The 23298-nt window shown below is 41.5% G+C and overlaps 1 protein-coding gene across 2 annotated transcripts in view; it reads left to right on the top strand.

Moving 5' to 3' along the window:
* The first annotated feature begins 3003 nt into the window (after positions 1-3003).
* Positions 3004-23298, top strand: part of Tespa1 (thymocyte expressed, positive selection associated 1) — a 37210-nt gene continuing 16915 nt past the window's right edge. For both annotated transcript variants that reach the window (XM_076852935.1, XM_076852934.1), the window contains exons 1-9: positions 3004-3054; positions 11139-11346; positions 12143-12185; positions 18139-18188; positions 18789-18842; positions 19584-19620; positions 19881-19979; positions 21496-21704; positions 22202-23007. In XM_076852935.1, the coding sequence (XP_076709050.1) occupies positions 11184-11346; positions 12143-12185; positions 18139-18188; positions 18789-18842; positions 19584-19620; positions 19881-19979; positions 21496-21704; positions 22202-23007 (1461 nt within the window). In that variant the 5' untranslated portion in view covers positions 3004-3054; positions 11139-11183. The remainder of the gene's footprint in view (positions 3055-11138; positions 11347-12142; positions 12186-18138; positions 18189-18788; positions 18843-19583; positions 19621-19880; positions 19980-21495; positions 21705-22201; positions 23008-23298) is intronic.

Here is a 23298-nt window from a genome sequence, read left to right as displayed (position 1 = left end):
GGTGAAAACAAGGATGGGAGAAACTTTTTGGAGTTGAATTAGGCTTCCTGGAACTGAGAGTTAAGATAAGAACCAAAGACATCTCTAGGGTGCAATTTTCAAAATTCAGCTTCCAACATTCCTTAGGAAAGTAGTCATTTACTAAAAAAAAAAAAAAAAAAAGCAAAACTTCAAAGTGGTGTAAACATGAAAACAAATTTGCACAAAAAAAGTATCTTTTAATAGTACACAGAATTCGAAAATAAGCTTCTGGGGAATTTTTTAAAGAGTGGCAAAAACAGATAGGCTTTGGCCCAGCTTCAGCAGTAAGCATCCTGTCCCAGACAAAAATTTTTGAGAAAGTTCTCCTTTTAGACACCTCTCCAGATAGGGACAGCCATGGGTTCAAGCTCACATCTCTCCATAGACTGTGCCTTTTTTTCAACAGGAAAAAACTTTGCATTGCCTTGGGGAGAGCCAGGCAGCTCTCTGAGAGGAAGGGCTCCCTATGAGCCCAAGGACTACAGATGTTTTGCTCTCAGTCTCCTGAGCCAAAGCAAAGGATGTGGCTGGGGTAGGAGGCGGGGACTGTGCGATGCTATGTAGTTGTGCTCTCTCATTTCCGCTTCCCCTTTTGAGCGGGCAGCAGCAGTTGAATGAGAATAGAGAGAGCACAATCTACAACATGAGACTCTTTTGCGGGCCTCATCTAGGTCCCCACACCTGGGGAGGGCTCAGCCCAGCTGTGAGAACTGCTTTGCCTCAAATTCAGCTCTCTACTAGCAGAGGGGGTAAGTACAGCATTAACCTCAATTTTAAGGTGCACTAATACTAGGATGATAATAGGAGATTGAAACAGGTCAGAGAAAAATCAAGCTGCCAAGAAAAGGGAAAATCAGGGAGAAAATCTCCCACCTCCCGGCTTTAAACCTGCAAACTTTATCATCATGCTCTAGGATCAAGGAGATCCTGTCACTTTTATCCCCCTCTTCCCTGTTACCAGAGAGGTTAATCATCTAGGGTCACAAGACATGGGTTTCTTTGATGGCCTGAGTTAGTATTTGAGAATTTTTCATCTTTCTCACCTGAGTTCCTCTCTGCATCTTGCTGAATTTACTTTTGTGGTCATTTCAGTCTAATTCCAAATTTGAAAAGTTCCCAGGAGACATCCCCCGGTCTCACTGAAGGTCCTGTTCTGGTGTCCATAACTCCAACTATTGGGCACACCCGGCCTGACTGAACTCGACCTTCTACGGGCAAGACCTCTTCAGAAGCTGCAGAAGAAACTGCTGCAGGGTAAACTTCAGCAAGATACACCAGCAGGACTTAGACGGGCGGACGACGCCAGGCCAAATGAACTGGGCGCTCCAGATAGTTAATGTCCTGTCTGGATTTGTTGACAGACTCCACATCTCAGAGATGGATATGTTGGTCTCTCAATGACCTCCATAATGCTAGGGTGGGGGGTGGGGGTGACCTTCAATACCACCTGTCTCAGTGGAAGCCAGGCTGAGGGCGTCACCACCTACATGACATTTGAGTAGGGTGGAGAAGTGGAAAGATCCTCTACACTGGGGTTTTCCCGCACCCTACAGTGCCACCCAGCTCACCAGTGGGTGAAAAAGAAGAGGTGGGTCTCAGGGCAGAGCATGGTCAAGATAAGAGAGTCCCATAGAAGCAGTTTGATAGGATGATGAGGGTTTAGAAGAGATGTCCTGAAAAGCACTCGTGATTGTCTACCACAAATATCCAAGGTAGAGGGGCAACAATTCCTAAACAATTCAGCCCAGGGCCTAGGATCGGCCGCCGCAGGTTGGTGGCTTATGACACGTGTCCAAGCTTCAGGGTCACCAGTTGTTCAGCCCGGGTGGTTAGAGCCACAGATCTGGTTTCTCCCATAACATGAAGCATCAGTGGGAAGGAGGAAACCAGGCCTATTGTCTGTCTCTACTGAGAACCTTAAGAGCGATCACAAACTGAAGATATAACCAAAGGGAAAGAGTGGGGTCTAACAGGAGATTTCTTATTCACAGGCACTTCAGGCAGTTAGAGACTATTTATAACCATAATAATAACACATTCTCATGACTCCTTTGATCCTCTGGCAGTTAAGATCGAATCCTGAGATTAGGCATAATCTGTGGCCACAGAGACCCAACAGTCATTTTCAGTTCAAGGTTAATGATTCAGATTGTAATAAACTACGCAGAAGAGGTTTGGTCTCCGCCTGTGTCACAACCACAAGCTTCACTCTAGGCTACAGTAAAGGGGGAAAAGATCAAATACGCATTTCCACTTGAAAACTGACAGCTGTTCTGTTTTCCACCTGAGACAAGGCCAAAGCGGCTAACCCTGTTCCACAGCGCTCGGCCCCACCCTGCATGGGCCTAATGCAGAACGGCTGGAACACAGATTTGGGTTGAGAATAAAGTTCAAGCAAACGAGCCAAGGGCTGAAAAGAAGAGCATGTATCCTACGAAGGGGGGGGGGGGGGAAACACGGGGAAGAATAAAACTGAATACATGAGAGAAAGAGCTTCATCACCAAGAAGATGGGGCCAGATTGATGATATAAATTCACAGAGCTAATTCAACCATCAAGAAATCTGCTTATTCTTCTTCCTACCTTCTCTCCACCAAACCCTCTGAAAACCAGGCCAGATGAACCAACCACTGTGTCTTCTTCTGGGAGTCTTTTTTAGCCCATCCAGATGGAAAAAAAAAAAAAGAAAAAAAGAATGGTGTCTCTCTCAATGAAAGTACAGGATTACTTTTCCCAAATACAGAGCTTTAATATTTCCTGTAGTAGTTTGTAACCCTTCCATAAAACTCACCCACATTCTGAAAGTGGAAATAAGGAAGAATAGGAAGGAGAGAAAAAGAGCTCTTTGATGGTCTTCCTTCAGTATTTATTCAGCTAAAATAATTTGTGGGAAGGAGGGGAAATTAGTTGCATTGCTTAGTTGGCATTGTTCTGGTTGCTCTTTACCAAATAACATCCTCCTTTTTCCCTGAATTAGACTAAAGCGCTCCTTTAGACCCCAGAAGTCTCGGAACACTCAAGTGCTCTACTCAGGTAAGTTTTGTTCTGATGATCTTTCAAATTAAAGTGACACGGAAGAGGGTTAGAAGCCAAGAAGATGTTTCTCATCTATGAAAGGGTGTGAGAGCCTGTTGCAGATTGGGGGCATGGAAACTGGGGACAGCCAACCTGGCTGGAGGCGGAGATCATCCTGACCACAGATGGAACTGTCAGCCTTTCTGGAATTCCCCACAGCCCTTTACAGTAGGGAAGTGCGTCTCCGCTGTGGATGCGGAAGGTCTCTGGCCATTATGGAAACTCCACTTCCTTTTTCTCTCTTCCTACGCGTGTTCTCGCTCTCAGGGCCAGTTCGTGGGCTCTGCTTGGGGCATTGATAGATAGAATGCAGTCAGGGGAGGAGGGAGGCCTACACCATCCAGGTCCCTGGGCAGAGGCCCAAAGCACTGGAGGCCCGGCTAGGCCTGGGCCTTTAGGACCAAGAATGGCACAAGGAAGGTTGTAAAGGGAAAGTGCACACATCTGGGCCACAGAATTGTGAGTCTGAATCCTACTTATAACCATTTACCTTTGTGACTCCAGATAAGTCTTCTGTCTCTGTCTCTGTCTCTCTCCAGTTTCCTGTACCAGAAAACAAGCAAGCAAAGTTAGATGATCCCTCCCATCCCTTTGACATTAGATAAGAACAAGGGTTTTTTTCCTGTTCATTGTTCCTCTCTGCCTGCCAGCAACACCCCTCTTTAACCTTCTGGATTAGATACACTTAACTGCTCATCTCTCCCGCTTCCTTCTTTCCTTATCGCTAAAAATGTCCCAACTTTAGTGACTGTGTTAGATGAAGACAGATTAAAAATAATCATAGCTATCATTATTATACATTGCCTGATTTTACCCTCCAATAACCAAAAAGAAAAAAAAAAGAAAGAAATTGGCACATTATTGGATTAATGTATGAAAATCTTAGGTATAGAGGGAACTAATAATTTTATCAAGGAAAATTTGTGTCAGTAGGCAGAACTTTTTTTTTTTTTTTTGGCTGCTTACAAGGTTTGTCTTACTTCTATGCAAACATGTCTCCCCATTGCACATTCCCATCAGGGTTTCCCTTCTGGCTTCCTCATCTTCTTCCAGTTTCTGGTAGCTCTAGGAACCGTGGCTTGTGGCAGCATACAGTGATCTCAGTTACCATCATTTCAAGTCATTTTCCTTCTGTGCTGAGTCTCCCCTTTCTTTATAAGGACAAACTCTACTCCAGTATAACCTCACCCAATGGCTATGACCCTATTTCAGGTGCCAGGATTTAGGACTTAAAAATATCATTTGGGAGGGGGAGACAGTTCAATCCATAACCATTGTTACATGGTTAAATCAGCACATTTTAGAATAGATATTTCATTTGTGGGGTAAAAGGTGATCACTATCTTTTTACTGTAGCCCTGGACAGAGCTGCCTCAGAGCCAACCTGTACTCATTTCAACAGAAGCTGATTTAGATGCCAGCTTGCAGAAGTTTCAGATCTGTTTAGGAGAAAGGGCAGCAGCACAGGGTCTCTGGTGGAGGCCAGGCATTCTGTCTGGATCTATGATAGTCAGGCGTCATGCAGGGCATCAGAAATTTCCAGAAATGGCTGCTTTTCCTGTTCTCCCATTCATCATTCAAGCATCATGTTACTTTCACCAGGCTTTTGAAATCCTTCAGTTGCCTTTGGGCCTGTGGTGGGGGAGTATACGATGGCAGGCAACACATGGAGAAGGAAAACTGCTCACCTCATGACAGTTTAAAACCAAATGTTTTCAAACAGCTGACTTCCACTCTAGCCAAAGATGGAGTAGCCTGGACAGGATTAACCACCATGTCTTAAAGGAGGAGCAGAATTAGCTCTAGAATAAATGCAGCTCTAGTCCTACCCAGAAAACCTTAAAATCCAAAGCCCAAAGAATCAAACCATTTCTAGAGAACTTAATTGTGTACCAGAATAAACCTCATGAATGTTATAGTTTGGATAAGATTTAAGTGTGCACCCCCAAAGTTTATGTGTTAGTCCCCCAGTAGACAGAACTTTAATCCCTACTTTACTTCAATTCCAAGATTCAAGTTCTTTCTACAGTTTTTCTTCTTATGAGTTTCTAAATAAAACTCTGAACTTTAAAGAAAAAGCAGCATTGACTATTCTTACTACGCCCCCACAAAAGCCCCATTTTGAAGCACCCATCAGCAGAGCTGATATTTGGCAGATGCAAATAGGTAGGTCCATGCATATTGAAATATTAAATGTGTCCATAGCAAATTATGATAAATACCCATTGCTCCAAGACTTCTGAGTGCTCATCAACTCAGTTATCCCATTTCTTCCCAAAAGATTTCCCAGCCTAGTTCCCAAAATTCAGTGCCACATCAGCCAGTCACTTATTTGGCCCACCTACAGGACTGTGACAGTTATCAACTCTGATTGTTCAGTGCCACCACATGACCATTGTTAAATGTTCTGACTGCCATAACAACCAGAAAGCAGCTGGGTACAATAGTACATACCTGCAATCCCAGCAACACGGGAGGCTGAGACAGGAGGATCACAAGTTCAAAAACTTAATGAGTCCCTAAGCGACTCAGCAAAACCCTTTCTCAAATAAAAAAGAAAAAGTACTGGGGATATTGCTCAGAAAAAAAAAAAAAACTGAAAACAATAGAGAATTCTAGAATTTCTCCTTGCAAGTAGAACCTAACTAGGTCCTTGCAAAAAAAAAAAAAAACTGCTTTATAAGCCTCAGAAAGGATAAAAACTGCTTCATAATCTCTAGTAGGAGTCAAGAGGGAAAATTATACTAATAACACAAACAAAGCAAGTAATACTTACTTCACAGAGATTATCACAAAGTACAAATTACATTGGGTTTATGTTGCCTCTTCCATACGAGACTATAAGATGGAGAGTTTACACAGTCATGTAAAATACAGAATTTACTAAAACAGTTTCTCCTTTCCTTTATCCCTGATTACATCCATGACGGACACTTGGATGGTGACATTAGGATATTTTCCTATTCTATAATTAGTGGAAAGACTGTGTACAGCATGGAATCAGGTCAACTTGAGTCTAAATCTCAGCTCTACAAGCTCCTCCTAAATATGTGACCTTGGACAAGATAGGTCTCCTTCTGAGCTGCAGGTAATGATGATTAGTTCTAAAGTGTTTGTCAAGATCAAGTGAAGTAGTTTACAGGACAGATAAATATTAGACATATCAGCTATTGTGAGTCACCATCGATTTGACTGTTGCATGTCAATGAACAGAAACTGAAAGTCAAGTGGTGTCCTCAGTTCAGCAATAGTGACATACTGCTAAAGGTCTGCTGCTACTGCTGCAGTTTCTGCTTCTGATGATGATCCTTTGTTGGAAGTTCACAGCTCTTACACAGTTCCCAAATCTCAAACCACTAGAGGCGATTTCTCTTGTCTTGCCTCCATTCTGAGTGCTACAATTTCCACTTTAACCACAGCATGCTCAGAACAGGGAGAATTCTCTCTTCCCCTAGTTGGTTGTAGTCAGACTGCAGAACTCTATAAACAGATTGTGGAAAAGGTTTCAGGGAACAAATCTCTAGAGAAATTGAGGGAAGTGTAGAGGACAAGTGCAGAATATGATAGCAGAGGGAAAGGATAAGGCTTAGAGTAATTCAAGCAAGAAGTAATGAAACCCAGGGTGAGGCTTCTTGGGTTAGTGGGGAAGTGGGAGAAAAGATACCTGCGGGCTTCAGACTTCTACTCTCATAGAGGAGGTTAAATACAAAAATATAGTATAATCCAGAACCAAGAAGGTGATAGATTTCACCTTCAAAGGAATTTTTGACTACTCCTAGAATAATCAAAATAAATGGAAACTAGTTTTTGAAGATAGAATAATTTGTTAGCTTAAACTTTATAAATTTCATTAAACTTGAGGGATCTTTATGTTGTACCAACCAAGGACTGGGAAGACCATGCCCAAGCCTCTCTCTTCTTCACTATGAGGGAGGCAGCAGGTATACATAGGATCTGAGACCAGGAGGAAAATCAGGAGCACCTGTCCTATGATACACACCAGCTGAGGATCATTTTCTAACACCAACCTGATTCTTGCTTCTCTGCCCCTATAGCAATGACTGAGCCACGCCCACTGAAAAGCACTCCTAAGTCATGAGGTAGGGATTGGGGAAAGATGAGAAAGAATGGGACATAATGACAAGAAAGGTAGCCCCTTGCTGTCATGTCGAGTATGACACAGTATGGCATGCATGCCAGTTGCTAGAGGTTGATCAAAGAAAGATCCTTTAAGTTGGCCTATAACAGGGAAATAGAAGATAAATGGCACTGTGTAAGCTGAAACAAAGAAGCAGAAAATCCAAGAAGTGCTGGGCATTGGTGAGCAACCCCTGACTGAAACTCATTCCTCTGGAGTCCAGCTGGGCCTCCCTTGTCAGGCCCATCACTTCCCTGGGTCAGTGAAATCTGCAAGTCCGGGATCCCCACAACTCAGTGTGCATTTAATAGGAGATTTGTAAAGTGGGAAGTAACTCCAGAGGCCACTGAATCATTTCCTATGTTTTAATGGGAAAAGTATATAAATGCATTAGAGAAATCGAGGGAAGTGTAGAGGGAAAGTGCAGAACATGATAGCAGAGGGAAAGGATAAGGCTTAGAGTAATTCAAGCAAGAAGTAATGAAACCCAGGGTGGGGCTTCTTGGGTTAGTGGGGAAGTGGGAGAAAAGATACCTGCGGGTATTTCAAACTCAAATGCGATGTGTGAAAATAAATTCATCAATGCTGGCAGCCAGTGCTCTTTTCACTTTACATTGTGTTCTAAGAATGTGCTTTTGATTGGCTTATTCGGAGGAAGTGTGTCTGTGCCCTTCTCCATATGACAAGGGGCCCCAAGGACTTCAAAACTCCTATTTTGACATCTAAGTGTATCTGTCTTTCAATTCTCTACAACAATACTGATGTGCTTTTCTGATGACCATGGGTCACTTCCTCCAGATTTCCGCAAAGAATGCCTGTTTCTTATCTCCCAGCAGTATAGCTTCCTCCCGTTACCATAAACAAGACAGTTCTGCTTTCCCCTGCCTCCTAACACTGCTGCTCTTATAGTATTTGTAGTTGTCTGTAACCCAAGGGTGCCAAAGATTGGGGGAAATTAATTTAGTTGCCCACACCATGTCCAGTGCATCACCGTTGTGAAGACCCTGCATCTTTTCTCTCATACCCAAGACTACTGTTGACTTTTCAAGTGAACAAATTATTCCCTTCTCACCAGAATTGCCTAGAATTTGCTGGTCCTTCTTCTCAGTGGGCCATAGAGCATGCAACCTCTCTTAGTCTGTTTGTTGCCATTTATTCCTAAGTCTTTGTCTGGAACTCCCCTTGAGCATTAAGGATTCTGTTTCCATAAGCATTTTATCTTAGGTCTTTACATAAATAAAACTACTATATATAGGCCATAAAGACAGATAGCAAATAGGAATAGGCATGCAAATACAACTTCTGTCCTCAATTACAGGAACTCCTAGGGCAAAAACAAGTTATAAAAGAGTCTTCCCTCTTCTCTTCAATTTTCAGCCCAAAATATCTTTTTATATTCTTAGTAAGCACATAGTGAAATCTTATTATCACAGTTTTGAAGCTGCATGTGTCTGGGATGTCTATAGAAAGCATTGAGTTCTCATGGAGAATGGTCATCTACTAAACATTTAGTATTTATTAAGCAACTACTATGTATTAGATTCTGTGTAGGCATTAGAACACAGCAGTGAGCAAGCTGAACAAATATCTCTGTCCTCTTGGAGCTCATATTCTAATCTGAAGAGTAGACAATCAATAAATAAATATGTAAAGTATGTTAGTGATGATAACTAAGAAGAAAAGGCTAAGAAGAAAAGGGCCTTGGTGACAGGGTAGGCTGGGGAAAGCCCAGCTTGGCTTCCTGGGGGAAGTCAGTTAAGAGCTGGGATTTGCAGGGAGAGTGTGGCCAAGACTGAGGGAGAGGAAGAAGGAAGGGGACAAGAAAATTGAGGACTGAAAGGAATCGGAGAAGAAATTCACCTGTATGACTGTGAGGCAGTTTCAGACATCTTAGAGGAATATAAAATAGATTCATATCACAGGAGATGTTGAAACCTTCTATCTATCATCTCAATTAGTGAGATGCCAGCACCACACTAGGCATTATGGGGATTTTGCTCTAACATGAGACATCCAGAAGTTTATATAGTAGAGACAGCAAATCTTAAAGCCATAAAGTCCTCACTGATAAACCGAGACCAGAGAAAAGGATTGAATTTTCCAAGGTTTTACCATTAGTGATTGGCAGAGTGTGGAAGTCAGCTACCCTGCCCTCCCTCTCTTCCTCTCCTTCTTTCCTTTTTCCTTCCTGACCTCCAGCCTTCCTTTTAAATTCTTCTAAGCACCAAAAATGTTCTTCTCATGCACTGAAGTGTCCCTATGATCGCGTGACGTCCACTTCTTGCAGGGATTAAGGACAATAGGCAAGTCAGTCTTTGATATTTTCTTCTCTGGGCTGGCTGGAGCCAACCTATTAAATATTTTGGAGGTCAAGACTAGGAAAATGCACCGTGATCAAGGTTTTTCAGACTCTCTTGTTAAGTTCTTTCTGTTGGCAGCTTCATCCTTTCTTTATCGCCCAAGGACAGCAAGTCCTGTCTGCTACCCACCATGTGGCTTCCCTCTAACACAAGCTTAATTCAATGATTTAATTTTCCCTAAAAGGCACAAAGCACCAGTTGCCCAGAGTAAACACAAAGCCTCACAGTGCTAACTGCTGTCTCCCCTGGGGGGAAAAATGCCTTGGACTGGACCTGACACAAAAGAATCTGGATCAGACAGCCGTCATTCTGTATTATTTTTCTCTGGATATATTTTGTCTGCAGCAAGCAGTGGCATCTAAAACAATTTTATTGCCCCAGGAATACATTTTATGTTCAGGATGTTCTCTTCAAAAATAGCTATTTTAGTTCCTAAATCATTGACTATCTCACTAATGATTTTGTTTTTAAGTCTTGAAAGAATGGAAGTCTCTGGAAACTGTCACTCTTATTTCTTTTTTTCTTTTTATTTTTCCTGACTCCAACAATTAAAAGTGTAGCTCTGAAGATAAAATAGTTCGTGGCAGCTCAAGGAAATGGGGGTAAGACAGAGAGCCCTGGTCCCACATCTACTTCCTCGCTGAGGAGGGACGTTGGTGGGGCTGGCCTGGAAGAGACAGAGGACAGGGCAGCCTCTCTGAGCTCTATCTGGACAATTGAATTATTCTGCCTGTCTTTCTTCCTCTTTGAATCTGTGTCTAGAGCCATAGTTATGTATTTTTCAGAAGAATACAGAAGTGTTGATTAGATAATGTTAAATGAAATCAATGCATTTGAATCAGTTATTGCACTGATAAACTGGGTAAGTAACCCACAGTTATGCAGAAACACAAGTTGACAGATCAGAAAGTAATTATCTCAAAGGTGCGATCTGCTAATTGCTTTAAAGCAGAATCTCCTTGTTTGTATCACAGCTTTGATTTTCCTGAGAAAAATCCTATGTGAACACCTAATATATCAAAAGAAAACAAAACAGATCAAGAGAAACCAACAAAAAAAATCCAGAATTACTGTAGGTAATTACATCCGGGCTGTGGAACCTTGGAAAAGCTGTTTGACTTCTGAAAACCTAAATTTTTTTTTATATATCTGGATGAGGAGAGAATTAAGAGAATTTTGTGAATTGTAAATGTAAAGATATTTTGGTGTCAATAGAAGATTCTGGGAGACAAAATCCTTGAGGCTTAAAGAAGACTGTTCTTTAATATCCATTTCAGTTACCATAAAAATACAAATACTTGAAGTCAGAAGAGCCTTCTCAATGTCCCTGAAACCCTGTGATGTTTGGAGCTTTAGGACTTACTGATTTCAAAGGCTTGCTCTGGTGTTTAGAGGTGACAGAGAATTTCTTTTCTGCAGGGGGTAGAAGATGAGCGAGGCACCTCCTCCCTCCCCCTGCATGGGCAGAGATCAGGCTCCTCCCTGTGGAGATGGGAAGGAGTGGTTTCTGAACCCATGAGGAACATGGCTATTTCTACCCTCAGGAAAGCAGTACCGCGCTGAGAGGCCCTGAAGTGTGAGCCTGGGCCATGGAGGCCTCTGTCCTGAGCCCCACGTCCTGGGAGAAACGGCGGGCCTGGCTCCGTCAAAGCCGAAACTGGCAGACCCAGGTCCTGGAAGAGGAAGCAGCAGCCGCCCTGCAGGATGTCCCAGATCCTGAGCCTTCCAGCCTGGACGATGTTTTCCAGGAAGGTAAGAGGCAGTTGGACATCACACAGACTCCCACACAGTCTGGTGGTAGGAAGAAGGTGACACAGGCCCACAGACAGAGAGCATGGCCCCTTTGTTTAGACTAGGATCTCAGAGAGGCTCCTTTCAACAGATCTCAATGACTTTAAGGGAAAGGGCATAAAGAAATACAAGATAGAAATTATGCAAGAAAGAGGCAGTCATACGGTTAGAAAGGGGCACATTCTGCATCATCCTGAGAAGCTTCTGTGGGAAGCAGAGGTTAGGGGTAGTCTGTGAATGAAGGCTTGGGGAGGTTTTGACTTTGTCTATGTAACAGACTATGCTCAAGCTATGCCTGGACTCTGGCTGCAACTCTGTCACTAACAAGCTGTGTGACCTTTGAGAAGTCACTTACCTAAGACGTACTGGTCCAGTTGAAATAGTAGTTCCTTTCCTACCTGCTTCTCAGAGCTTCTTGGAGGTTCAGATGAGACCACACAGAGGAAACAAAACTTCTGACACAAATAAACCGACTCTTGCTTATTTGGTAGGAAATAAAAAGCACATCTTTTGAAAAAGAAGCCATCCCTGTTCCCTGACCTCTTGGGCATTTCCCAGGTCCCAGGGGTGAAGGGATAATAGAACCAGAGAGAGAAGACATAAATCACTACCTTCATATAAGGGTATCCCTTTATGGGGAAAAAAATGAATCGTGATATGGCTTAAATGAGGATAAACCTGTGGGACGGGTTGAGTTGCCGGGAAGAGGTCTGGTTCCCTTCAGGCCTCACAGTGATGTGATGTGTGACTTTTCTAGGGAATCCAATCCATAAGATTGAAGACTGGCTGCAGGACTGCGGGTGAGTGAGTGCTGGACAAACTGTGGCACAGAATGTGGTTGGGGGTCCGCTATGTTAATGGGCATGCTCCTCAGGAACTCGGAGAGGCCAATGGCTTTGAACCAGACCTGAGGTGATGAGGTTGACAGTGATTGACGGGGTGTTGAAAGGATTTGGCGTCAGCTGCTAATCCAGGATGGGAAGCAAATGCAACCCTGTAGTGAGGCTGAAGGCTTGGGAATTCAGGTGGATGTGAACTAAAGAACAGGCAGAAATGGGTATCTATGGGACATGGCGGGGCTGAGTTCCAGACTCCCACTCCACGACTTCCCCCTTCAGACTGGAGTCCCACACTGTGTGACAAAACAGGAGTTAGAAAGAGGATCATTCTTGCCGAGGAGCAGTGCACCATTGTTCTGTCTCTGCTGCAGATCAGGAGGAGGGCTCAGGGTCACCAATGTCATTCAAAGCAGTGAAGAGTTCAGGCCCTTCAAAGCAAAGTGTGCCATCTCTTTGCTCAGAAACACTGGAATAGGAAACCCACACTCCTTCAGCCTCTATCGTCTTGGGTTCAGTCTACCCAGACACAAAGCCGAAGCTAGTGACCTACTTAAGCCTGATGGCTTTTGTGAGAAAGAATTCTCAGAATGTATTAGCTCCTGCACATCCTTATTCTCTCTCCAGGAAGGCAGGAATGTCTCAAGCTTTATATAGACTTAATCTAAATTCATCCATTAATGACATCAATAACCCACTCTTTATTCAGTAAGAAACAAAGAGCACCAAATAATCCAAGGTTGACTAAAAATAGTCACATGCTTTTTCTCATAATCTGATTCCACACACAATTATTTGTTTATGAATTGGACATACAGGAAGAACAGTACCTTGGCTCCTCTAATTCACAGATGAAATGATGCTAAGGGACCTTTCAACACAAGAATGAGAAGAGGGAAACAGCTATGGGTCTAGTCCCTAGTCATTGAGAACTCTGCCCTAGAAGGCAATGTAAGGAGGATTTATTTTGTGCTTGTTTTTATAGTTTATGAAATATGTTGTCCTTGTTATTCTAATTTTACTCATAGTTCATTGACTTCAAAGCCAACTAGTCATCCTCAACATAATGGAAGATAAAGGATAATGATAATAGGAATGTTTTGCAGGTTACTGGGTTTTAAAGTGCTGTACAGGTGTGAACAGGAGAAACCCTTGGCTCAGCTAATGTCTTTATCTCATTAACTACTCTTGAGTCTTATCAATTTACATGTGCATTTGGTAAATGTCCAATTGTCTGACAAGGTGCCACATATTTTCAAATATGCTCCTTAATTTCAAATATACTACATTCTAGTTAAAATGAATAAATTCACAGAAATACAAAATTGTAAGCTCAAGAAATATGTTCTACAAAATTGTAAACTCAAGAAAATCTATATTCTACAAAGATAAACTCTCATCTAAAACTTAAAATAAGATGGTCTGGTGAGTGAAAAGCCTCCAAGAGTCGAGCCCAATTCTTGTGCTACTACCTGTGTAGCAAATAAGTGAAATTCCGTGGTAGATTCCTTCCCTATAAAGTATAACACTTGAATAATGAAGTGTCAAATAATAAAGTGTGATATTTAAATGAGATGATATATAGATACATGCTTTGTACTCTAGAATGGTGTACAAATGGTCTGATTTAAAAGGAGTTTTATACCTACTTGTAATTTCATAAAATCTATCTATTGGCCTACTGATCTATCTTTCTATCTACCTCTATTAGGAAAAAGTATGATCAGAAATAATATACACCAACTATTGGAAAGTGATTACCACTAGAAAGTGAAAGAGTAGATACAATGAAAATCAATGAGACTTTAGTTAAACTTTTAATATTTTATTATTTATTTAAGATTCTGTTATTGATTATTTAACATTATATTTCTTCCTGAAGCTAATATATGGCATATGGCTCAAATGTGAAAGCCAGGTGGTGAGCACAGGGGGACCTGTCATAGTTCTTTTCTATATTTTGAAAAAATTTTCAATATTTAAACTCAAAAAGGCCATAAATCTATTGACATGCTCACATTTGTCTCTGGAAAGGGATCTGTTAGATTTAGAAAACATTTCCAATTTTCTTATTTTCTAATTCTAATTCAAGAGTCATGCACCTCTTGTTGACACTTTAGTCAGTGACAAACTGCATGTACAACAGTGGTCCCCTAAGATTCTATCACCAAGTGACATCATAGCTGATCTGGGTTGTGTAAGTACACTCTATGATGTTTGCACACTGATGATATCATCTAATGGCATATTTCTCAGCATGATTGCACTTTTTAGTTGTAATGGGGAAATTAAAGAAATTGAAGGATAATAATGATGAGAATGATTGATGATGGTGAGAGAACATTTGGCCTTTGGTAAGCAGATAGGAAGAAGACAGGAAAAGCACACTCTAAGCATGACATTCTGAGGTGCCGTGGTCTTCAATTCTTAGGCAGCCAGGGCCACAGATGCACCAGGTACGTACATTCACTGTTTATCTGTCCACTAGGTTGCCCTAGAGGCACTTTACAAATTCGATTCCAAGACCAAAAGTTTCCATTTTCTTTCCATTTTCAATACCAAATATCCTCTGGTAGCAAGAAGGCTTTCTTTTCTCCAAGTTCTCTAAGAAAATCCACCACCTTCTTGGACAATTTAGTGTCAGTCTCTCAGTGCCACTGAAATCTAGTGGCACTCCTTTCTGCTACAGGATTAGAACATGCACATCTTTACAAATCATGGCTCTCCTGTGTTCTTTCTCCCCTTACACTGTCAAAGAATTTTCTGGGACACAAAAACCTTGCTCATGAATCATCAGGAGTAAGAGTTCAGAGCCCAGAAATCATCATGAGGGCTTCGACTTAAATCTCTGCAGGCAGACATCTATGTAAACTGCTGGAAGGAGCTCAAAATAGCCACATGCTTCTTCTCACAATCCGATTCCACACACAACTATTTGTTTATGAATTGGATCTACAGGAAGAACAGTACCTTGGCTCCTCTAATTCACAGTTGAAATGATGCTAAGGGACCTTTCAACACAAGAATGAGAAGAGGGGAGCAGCTATGGATCTAGTCCCCAGTCATTGATTTTCTTGTCTACACAGTGACTTATGAATGTGTGGGACCTGGGTGTAGGCCATGAAGTTTCAAATCATCATGCTTAGTAAGAAGGCATCAATAGATCCAGCTCATGTTCATACTCTGTGGTAGATTCCCCCCACCACACACACAGGAAAGCTCACTGCCCCAAGCTGGTCCCCAAAAAGAGAATACAAAATGACTGCAACTAGAGAAGGGCACGACTAGAGAACTGTAGGATGAGCACCCAATAAAGACTGTGTCTACTGAATAGCAAATTTTATTGAAGTATACATATCATCAGTTTTTGTTTGTTTATGTTTTGCTTTGCTTTGCTTTTGGGCCTACTGAGGATTGAACTCAGGAGTACTTTACTACTGAGCTACATCCCCAGTCCTGTTGGTTTTTTTTGTTTTGTTTTGTTTTGTTTTGTGTTGTTTTGTTTTGTTTTGTTTTGTTTTTAAGACCGGGTCTTGCAATCCTCCTGCCTCCATCTCCAAAGTCACTGGGATTACAGTTGTGCACCACTGCACCCAGCACATGTTTGATTTCAATACAAATTATATTGAAGTATAATATACTTTATGGAAAATCAGTGAGCATTAAGTATAGAGCTCAGTGAATTTTCACAAAAGGAACGCAACCCAGAAACCTGAAGAAGACCATTACCAGCACTCCAAAAACCCCTTTCTGTCTCCCTCTATTTACTACCCCGCCTACCAGGGTAATCAATATCTTGATTTATAATATTATAGACAAGTTTTAGAATTTTTAAACTTTATGTAACAGAATCGTGCAATATATACTATTTTATCTGTTTATTTGTTTAGCATTATATTTGTGATGTTTATCCATGCATTTACATGTAGCAGTAGATCATTCTTTTTTATCCTTCAGTAGTATTAAATTACATAATTATCATTATAAGTTTTTCCATTTTACACTAAGTAGAGATTCTGGGGTTTCCTTTTTGGATTATTAATGACTAGAGTGTGTGTGTGTGTGTGTGTGTGTGTGTGTTTGTGTGTGTGTGTGTGTGTGTGTGTGAGAGAGAGAGAGAGAGAGAATGAATATGCACCATCATTTCCATTGGGTACAACCTAGAAGTGGGATAGTAGTCTGTTTTAATTGTAGTTCTGGTAATAGTATGCCTTAGGAATTTCATCTCTAATCCTAAAATCCAAAATGCTTCAAAATCTGAAATGTTTTGAGGGCTGACATGAAACCATTAGTGGAAAATTCCGCATCTGACCTTATGGGATAGGTCACAGTCAAAATGCAGTACACTAAAAATATCACATAAAATTCCCTTCAGGCTATGTGTGCAGAGTGTATATAAAACATAAATGAGTTTCATGCTTAGAATTAGGCCCCATCCCCCAAGATATCTCATTATGTATATGCAAATACTCTAAAATTTTTAAAACCCAAATTCTGATCTCAAGCATTTTGGATAAAAGATTCTCAACCTATAGTGTATAGCAATAACACAAGCATAAAATGCAATATAAATCTAATATTCTAGTATTAGATGACTATATTAGTTATCATAGCATTTTAGCACTCATAGTAAATATTAATGTTTATGAATTTTTAAAATATTTTAATATATACACACATTTGTAGTATTACATTATAACACATTTTTGTGTAATTATGTGAAAGGACAAAAGTATATATTGTACTTCTAGTTGTTTATTAGAGTTACTTGTTCTTAATTAGCTTAAGCTTCAATACCTTTCAGTATTGAAGGTACAAGCAAAAGTTGTCTAGATAGGTAATGATTTATCTTGTAAAATGTAAGTGCCACTTGATCTACGGATTTGATTAATTAATCCCATTGCTGTTGTTAAACATCCTGTCAAGTAATACTCCAAAAGCCTGAGAGGTATCTGAATTGCTGGAGATGGATAAAAGGGGAGGCTTGTTTAGGGCCAGCTCCAGTCTGTTTCCCTACTAACTCATCATTCCAACCTTTTTCCTCTCTAGCCATCACTTGAGATTACATTCAAAGCATCATGCATAACTGCTATTTTAAAAATTTTCAGGAAAGCAAACTCTAAAAATCTCACTACATATCAGTGCCTGAAGTGGACTTAGCTCATGATAAAATCTAGAGATCCGAGGCTCTTACACAGTATTTGAGAACACACTAGCAACAAGAGGCCAAGTCTGGAACCAGAGGTGCTAGTCCCAGTTCAAAGCTTTTTCACAGATTACTTCAATCACCTATTTTGAAAGACAGCAAATTCCTTCCTTGTTTATAAAACTGAGTTGTTTCTTACCACCACTTATGCTGATTTCCGTTTGTTCTTCTGGTAGAGATGGTAAATGTTTGATAAGACCATATCTCAAAATCTTAAAAATAGCCAGGGTGCAGTTCTGCTGTTTCCTGAAAGACATGATACTCAGCAAGATGGTGGTTCCAAGAAAAAGGAGGTGTGGTTAGATAAGGTGATTTCCTAAAATCTTTAAGGAAAAAAAAATGATGTTTGTGATTTGGAAAATATGGCACCAAAACCCCTCTTCTATAAATGCATGTAGTTTTTCTTCTTTATTCCCTATTTTATATTTTACCTAAAGACCGAAGAATCATTGCAAACCTGGCCTTAAACAATGGCGCCAGGACAATGGCAGTACCATCAAAATATAGTACATTCCAATCCCAGCTCCTCATTGACACCTCTATAAATTTGTCCATCAAGTAACCACTGACTTAGCTTTCTCCAAAAGAAAAAGCAAATTAAGTACTGCTGACTCCCATTGGAAAATAATATGAATATGTGGGAGATCATTCAGGAAAAGTCCAATAAAAACTGTAGTGATTTCAACGTATAAGATGATTTTTGGATTTTAGAGACTCTGAAGAGGGGCTTTGTGAAGAAGCAGGACAATCCATCTACAATGGTAAGTATGGACTCTGTTCTGCTCTTCTACCTGAAGAGCACTACAGCTATTGGGGGGGGGGGGGAAGTGGTATACACACCTAACAATGCTTGCATATCTCTAAAGTGTCTGCAAAACACCTTTTTGTTGTTACAAGGGAGTCCAGAAGGCTCAAAAGAAAGTGCCAGCTCGGAGCCCACAAGCTCACCAATACTCAAAAAATTATCTTCTGTTAGTGGTGCTCAGCCAAGGACCACTGCTATGGGAAAAGCACTTTATAAAACGTGTGCATTTATATATATGTGTGTGTCTGTGTGTGAGCATGCACACCCTCATGTGTTTTCCTTTTGGCAAGGGACTGTGTGATATAAAACACGGGTTAGTATATGTGAGTGTATGTGTGATTCTGAATCAAAACATGAGTGAAATTCCCCAGGGTAGCTCTGGAAACATGTGGATGCCTAATGTCATATGTGGTTGTGCAAATCTAAGGATTTGTGTAGATGTTCAAATATGCAATTGTGTCTTTGTGTGTGTGTGTGTGTGTGTGTGTGTGTGTGTGTGTGTGCGTGCGTGTGTTCCAGACTAATTTTACGTGACCCTCACCTGATTATTTGACAGAGTACTACGGCCATGGGGCCAGCTTTGAGGATGACTTGACCCTTGGAGCAGAGGGTAAGTTTCACAGCTCTCTGAGGTTGAGACAAGGGAAGAAGCTACACATTGGATGAATTAAGGAAAGTATAGAAGGGGGAAACTTGAGAAAGAAGCAGGCTCTCTCTGGGGTTCTTTCTGTAGAGAAAGAATGGTCTCATTATGCTCTCATGCAAAAACAGATAGCGGGAATGCTCAGAAACGCTTCCTCGCCAGCCTATCATGACTCCCAAACGTCCATCACTGCAGCTTGGCTTTGGCTCCTGGGAAGATAACATAAAAATCAATGTAATATTTGTTGCCCAGACATCTTCAAGACCGTTTTCTCTATAGAAAGCCCAGAGAAGGCTGAGTCCTGGGTTTAAGAGAGATTGTTCTGCAGGAAGAAGGGACTTGAGTACAGCAGGAAGGCCCAACCACCTACCATTTCTCCTGGACCTATAGAGAGTCTTGTGGTGGGTCAGGAACAGGAGCCTTGAGAGCAGAATGACTGTCCACCTCAGGATGGGGGTTGGGGGGTTCTTACCTAGACATCAGTCATGGGTTAAAAGTTTAGAGGTCAGGTGTCTTCTGCCTTATCTGTCCCCCTTCTAAACTATGCTAAGTAATCTTAAGACCCACTAAGAGCAGAATTCTTGGGGTCCAGCTAGCCTGTAGCAGTGGTGTAAGGGAATAGAAGGGCTGTTTTAAGTTCAGAGGAGCAACTCCAGTGATTTTCATTTTCCCTTTTAACATGTTCTTTGTCTTTCTGTTCCTGTCCAGCCACACTGCTGGCCGCCAATGGAAAGCTTTTCCCCAGGTAAGCGTAAGGGTCAGCCAGGGTGAATGATGTCTCCTTTAGGAGATGGAAAACTAGAGTAAGACCAGAATCAAAGCAATTAAAACCGATTTATAATAGAGACTGAAATTTTCTAAGCAGCAATGAGGACATAGACTGAGTTTCTTCCACAAATAGTTCAAAGGCATCCAGCAGAGGGTGGATATACCCAGTGGGGATGCTTGGTGCCAGGGTGCAGGCTGGCAATGAGGTTTGTATGACATCAGCTTTGATCTCTGCAGGAGTTTTCTCCACACACCCAGGCCTGGACAGCTACTTGATCTTGGCTGTAGTTTGGCATCCAGCAGCATGACTGGTGGGACCAACAAGACTAGTTCAAGGTAAATACTAAGTTCAGTAGGACTGGGAGGGTGAGGAAGATGAGAAGCAGAGGAGAATGGACCTAAGAGCTATTTCCCTTTTTTCTGGGATGTCTCACTGGAGCTTTTATGTACACTTGAAAAATATGACCATTTTTGCTTCAAGAACAGTGGGGGATGCAGGGAACTGGATCCTATATATAAAATACAGGTATCTTCTCCCACCGAACATTCTACTCCAGGAGGTGTAGTAATGTTACCGTCACAGTGACAAGACTCACAGTAAGTACTCAATAAACGTGTATTGATCCATCAACCAATTTTTGGATTGAATGAAGCAATAAAGTATCAGTTAATGCTGGTCATTCAATCACTATAGAATTTAAAAAGCTGAAGCAGACAGACTGACTCTGAGGGGCTCAACAATTCTATAGGGTGTACACAACATATGCACAAATCTTAAACACGAGAAAAGTGATGAGAATATTGAAAATTGGAGTCAAATTTTTAATTCGAGACCTGTTTCTGAGACTTAAACTTTGTCACATGACTGTGTTTAGAGATTCATCCTCTCTGAGCTGTATAGCTTGAGCTATACCCAGTTCAACTCAATGAGAATGTCAGGAAAGAGGATTCAGGTATCCGCATTATTTTTTTAAAGGCCCACATGCAGCCATGGCTGGTTCACAGCAATTCACAGATAGGGACACTTAAGACCATGGTGAGCCCAAGAATAGATTCAGGATTCTAACTCTTCAGCTATGAATTAAGCAAGACCATCCCTATTTGGATAAAAAACCCAGCATCATTTCTGAAGAGAGTGATGATGTTTATCTAAAAACCTCAAATAATCCATAACTATCCCATCCCCATTGTCTGAAATGCATTTATTAACCACTGGTGTCACCAGTAGTACTCAGATTTGAATGTAGGTACAGATTGGTGCCAGAGAGAAAGAAAGAGTGAGTGAGCACTTGATCTTCTGTGACCCAGGGCTTCTCTCCTGAAAATAGTGCTAGTAAGAGGTATATTTTCCATAATCAGGATTTGAATGTACCTACTGATTTGTTTTAGCCTTCAGAGTGAGAATAAAAGCAGGCCTATGTTTCTGAAGCACTCATCGTTTAACTGTTCCACATACAACTACTAAGGCAAGTTGAGTGGCAAGTTGCAAAGCAAAAGCCAGATATGTCACAGCATATCTAATTAATAATGCATAAGTAGTTCATAATACAACCACATAATTTCTTTGCATCTACACTGCTTTTCATTTTTCAAAATGTTTTCTTATTTATTTAAATTTTTCATCTGTAATAAGTTGCTCACAGTTCTGTGCTGAGATTTTACTCAGTTTTAGAACCAGATTGCAATTCCCATGTTTCAGACAGAGAATTTAGTTTCTAAGAAGTGAAAGCTTTTCTCAAAGTCACAGAGAAAGGTGGAAAAATGGCCAGAAAGAAATGTCTCCTGATTAGATATCCTGGATTTTCCTAGGTCTCAAAGTTGTTTCCTGTTTATCCAAACTCCCTCATTTCAGCATCTCAGAGATTCTGGACCAGGTGCAAGAAGATGCAGAAGATGTCCTCTTTAGTCTGGGCTTTGGCCAAGAGGACCACAAAGACACTTCTCGGATCCCTGCAAGATTTTTCACCAACCCCTCTCAGGCCAAGGGCATTGATTTCCAGCTCTTCCTGAAGGCTCAGGTGCGGAGGATCGAAATGGAGGACCCCTGCCTCATGTTAGCCAGTGAGTGTTACCATGGATGCATGTTCCACTTTTCTGCCAGCCTCAGTTGTTCACAAAGGGGTCTGATGGTTCCAAATCCTACAATCTCTTAGTTAGATTCACTTGACCCTTTGTCTCTTCCATTTCCTCTTATGTTGTTTGGGAATATGGATAACTTTGATGTTTGCTTCTTTCTCTTGAAGAAATAGTCTTCAAGAGATCTCAGACCACTTTTGCTTCCTTTAGACCTTCTCTCATTCAGCTGAATCAAATCAATGTCTTTAAATCTTAACCCATTTTCTATTTCCTATTTGGGATATCCTCTGAGTATGGAGAGTCAAGAAAGTCCAGAAAGGGTACCCTGAGTATCCAAAATCTAAAGGGAAAAAAAAAAACACTAGTGGGTAAGTTGGTAGCTTTCTTTGAAGTTTGAGCTTTAGGAAGCCTTTTAAAGGGAGATATTTAAGAGAGAATTTGCTGATGTGCTCCTGAATCACCATCTTTAACCCTGTACCCAGGCAGGTTCAAGCAGGTGCAAACCCTGGCCGTCACTGCTGATGCCTTCTTCTGTCTCTACTCCTACGTGTCTAAGACACCTGTCCAAAAATTCACTCCATCCCATATGTTCTGGAATTGCAACCCAACGGATGTGCCATCCATCAGGATTCTGGCCCCAGAGTCTGAGCCCCACTCACCCAGAGAACGCCTCCGGAAAGCTATCTCCAAAATGTGCCTGTACACAGGTTCCCGGGATCGGTTGTCTCCACCCCACAACACCCCCAAAAGAAACAGTTTGGACCAAGTGGTGTGGGAAGTAATGGACAGAGTGAGAGAAGAGAAGCTGGTTCTCCAGAAAGGCCCCGGGTTTGAGGAAGGTCCACAGGAAGAGACTGCCGGCCCTACAAGGGATTCACAGCTTCCTGCTTCCTCTCCATGTGTCTTCTACCCTAAAGAGGAAACACAGCAACGGATGTCCACAGTTCTGGCACCATCACAAGATCTGGATTCTAACCCCGAGACACCCTGTTGCATACATTCTCTAACCAGAGGGAATCCACAATGGAGCACAAACTCTGCACAGGTAAGGAGAGAGCTGTGGGGTCTACAGGCTACCAATAAGGAAGCTCATTCACCCACGAATGAGATAGTCTGGAAAAGAAAGAGCAAAGCAAGAAAGAGCCTATTTCAAAAGAGTTCCTTGGACAAGAAGGTTAAGTCATTGGACTTGTCAATCATCCAGCAAAAATGGAGGCAGAACCAAAACAGACCAGAACTGCACCGATCTCTAACCCAGCAGCCTCAACACACTTTGGCCTCAGAGAAGGTAAGTGGGTGGGAGGTGAAAGAGAGAAAGGCAGAGAAAATCTGTGGATTCTTAACCAGAAGGTGAGGGAGTCCTTCTGGGTAAGAAGGATAGAAGATCCAGGGTTTCTATCCTCCCTAGATGTGTCACTTCCTGAATTAAATTCAGAAACTTTTGAGAATGGATTAATATACAGGGAGAAAGAGAAACAGGCCTTGTTTCTTAAGAGCATTCAGATTTCAAAGCTGCTTTTGTTATTCTTATCTGATCTGATCCCCGTTGAAGGTTCTCATGAAACACACCTGCCCTTAT

This window comes from Callospermophilus lateralis, chromosome 4 (genome assembly GCF_048772815.1).
Source record: "Callospermophilus lateralis isolate mCalLat2 chromosome 4, mCalLat2.hap1, whole genome shotgun sequence".
Classification (NCBI taxonomy): Eukaryota; Metazoa; Chordata; class Mammalia; order Rodentia; family Sciuridae; genus Callospermophilus; species Callospermophilus lateralis.
The sequence above is the reverse complement of the archived record's forward strand: the minus strand, read 5'-3'. Positions and strand labels throughout refer to the sequence as shown.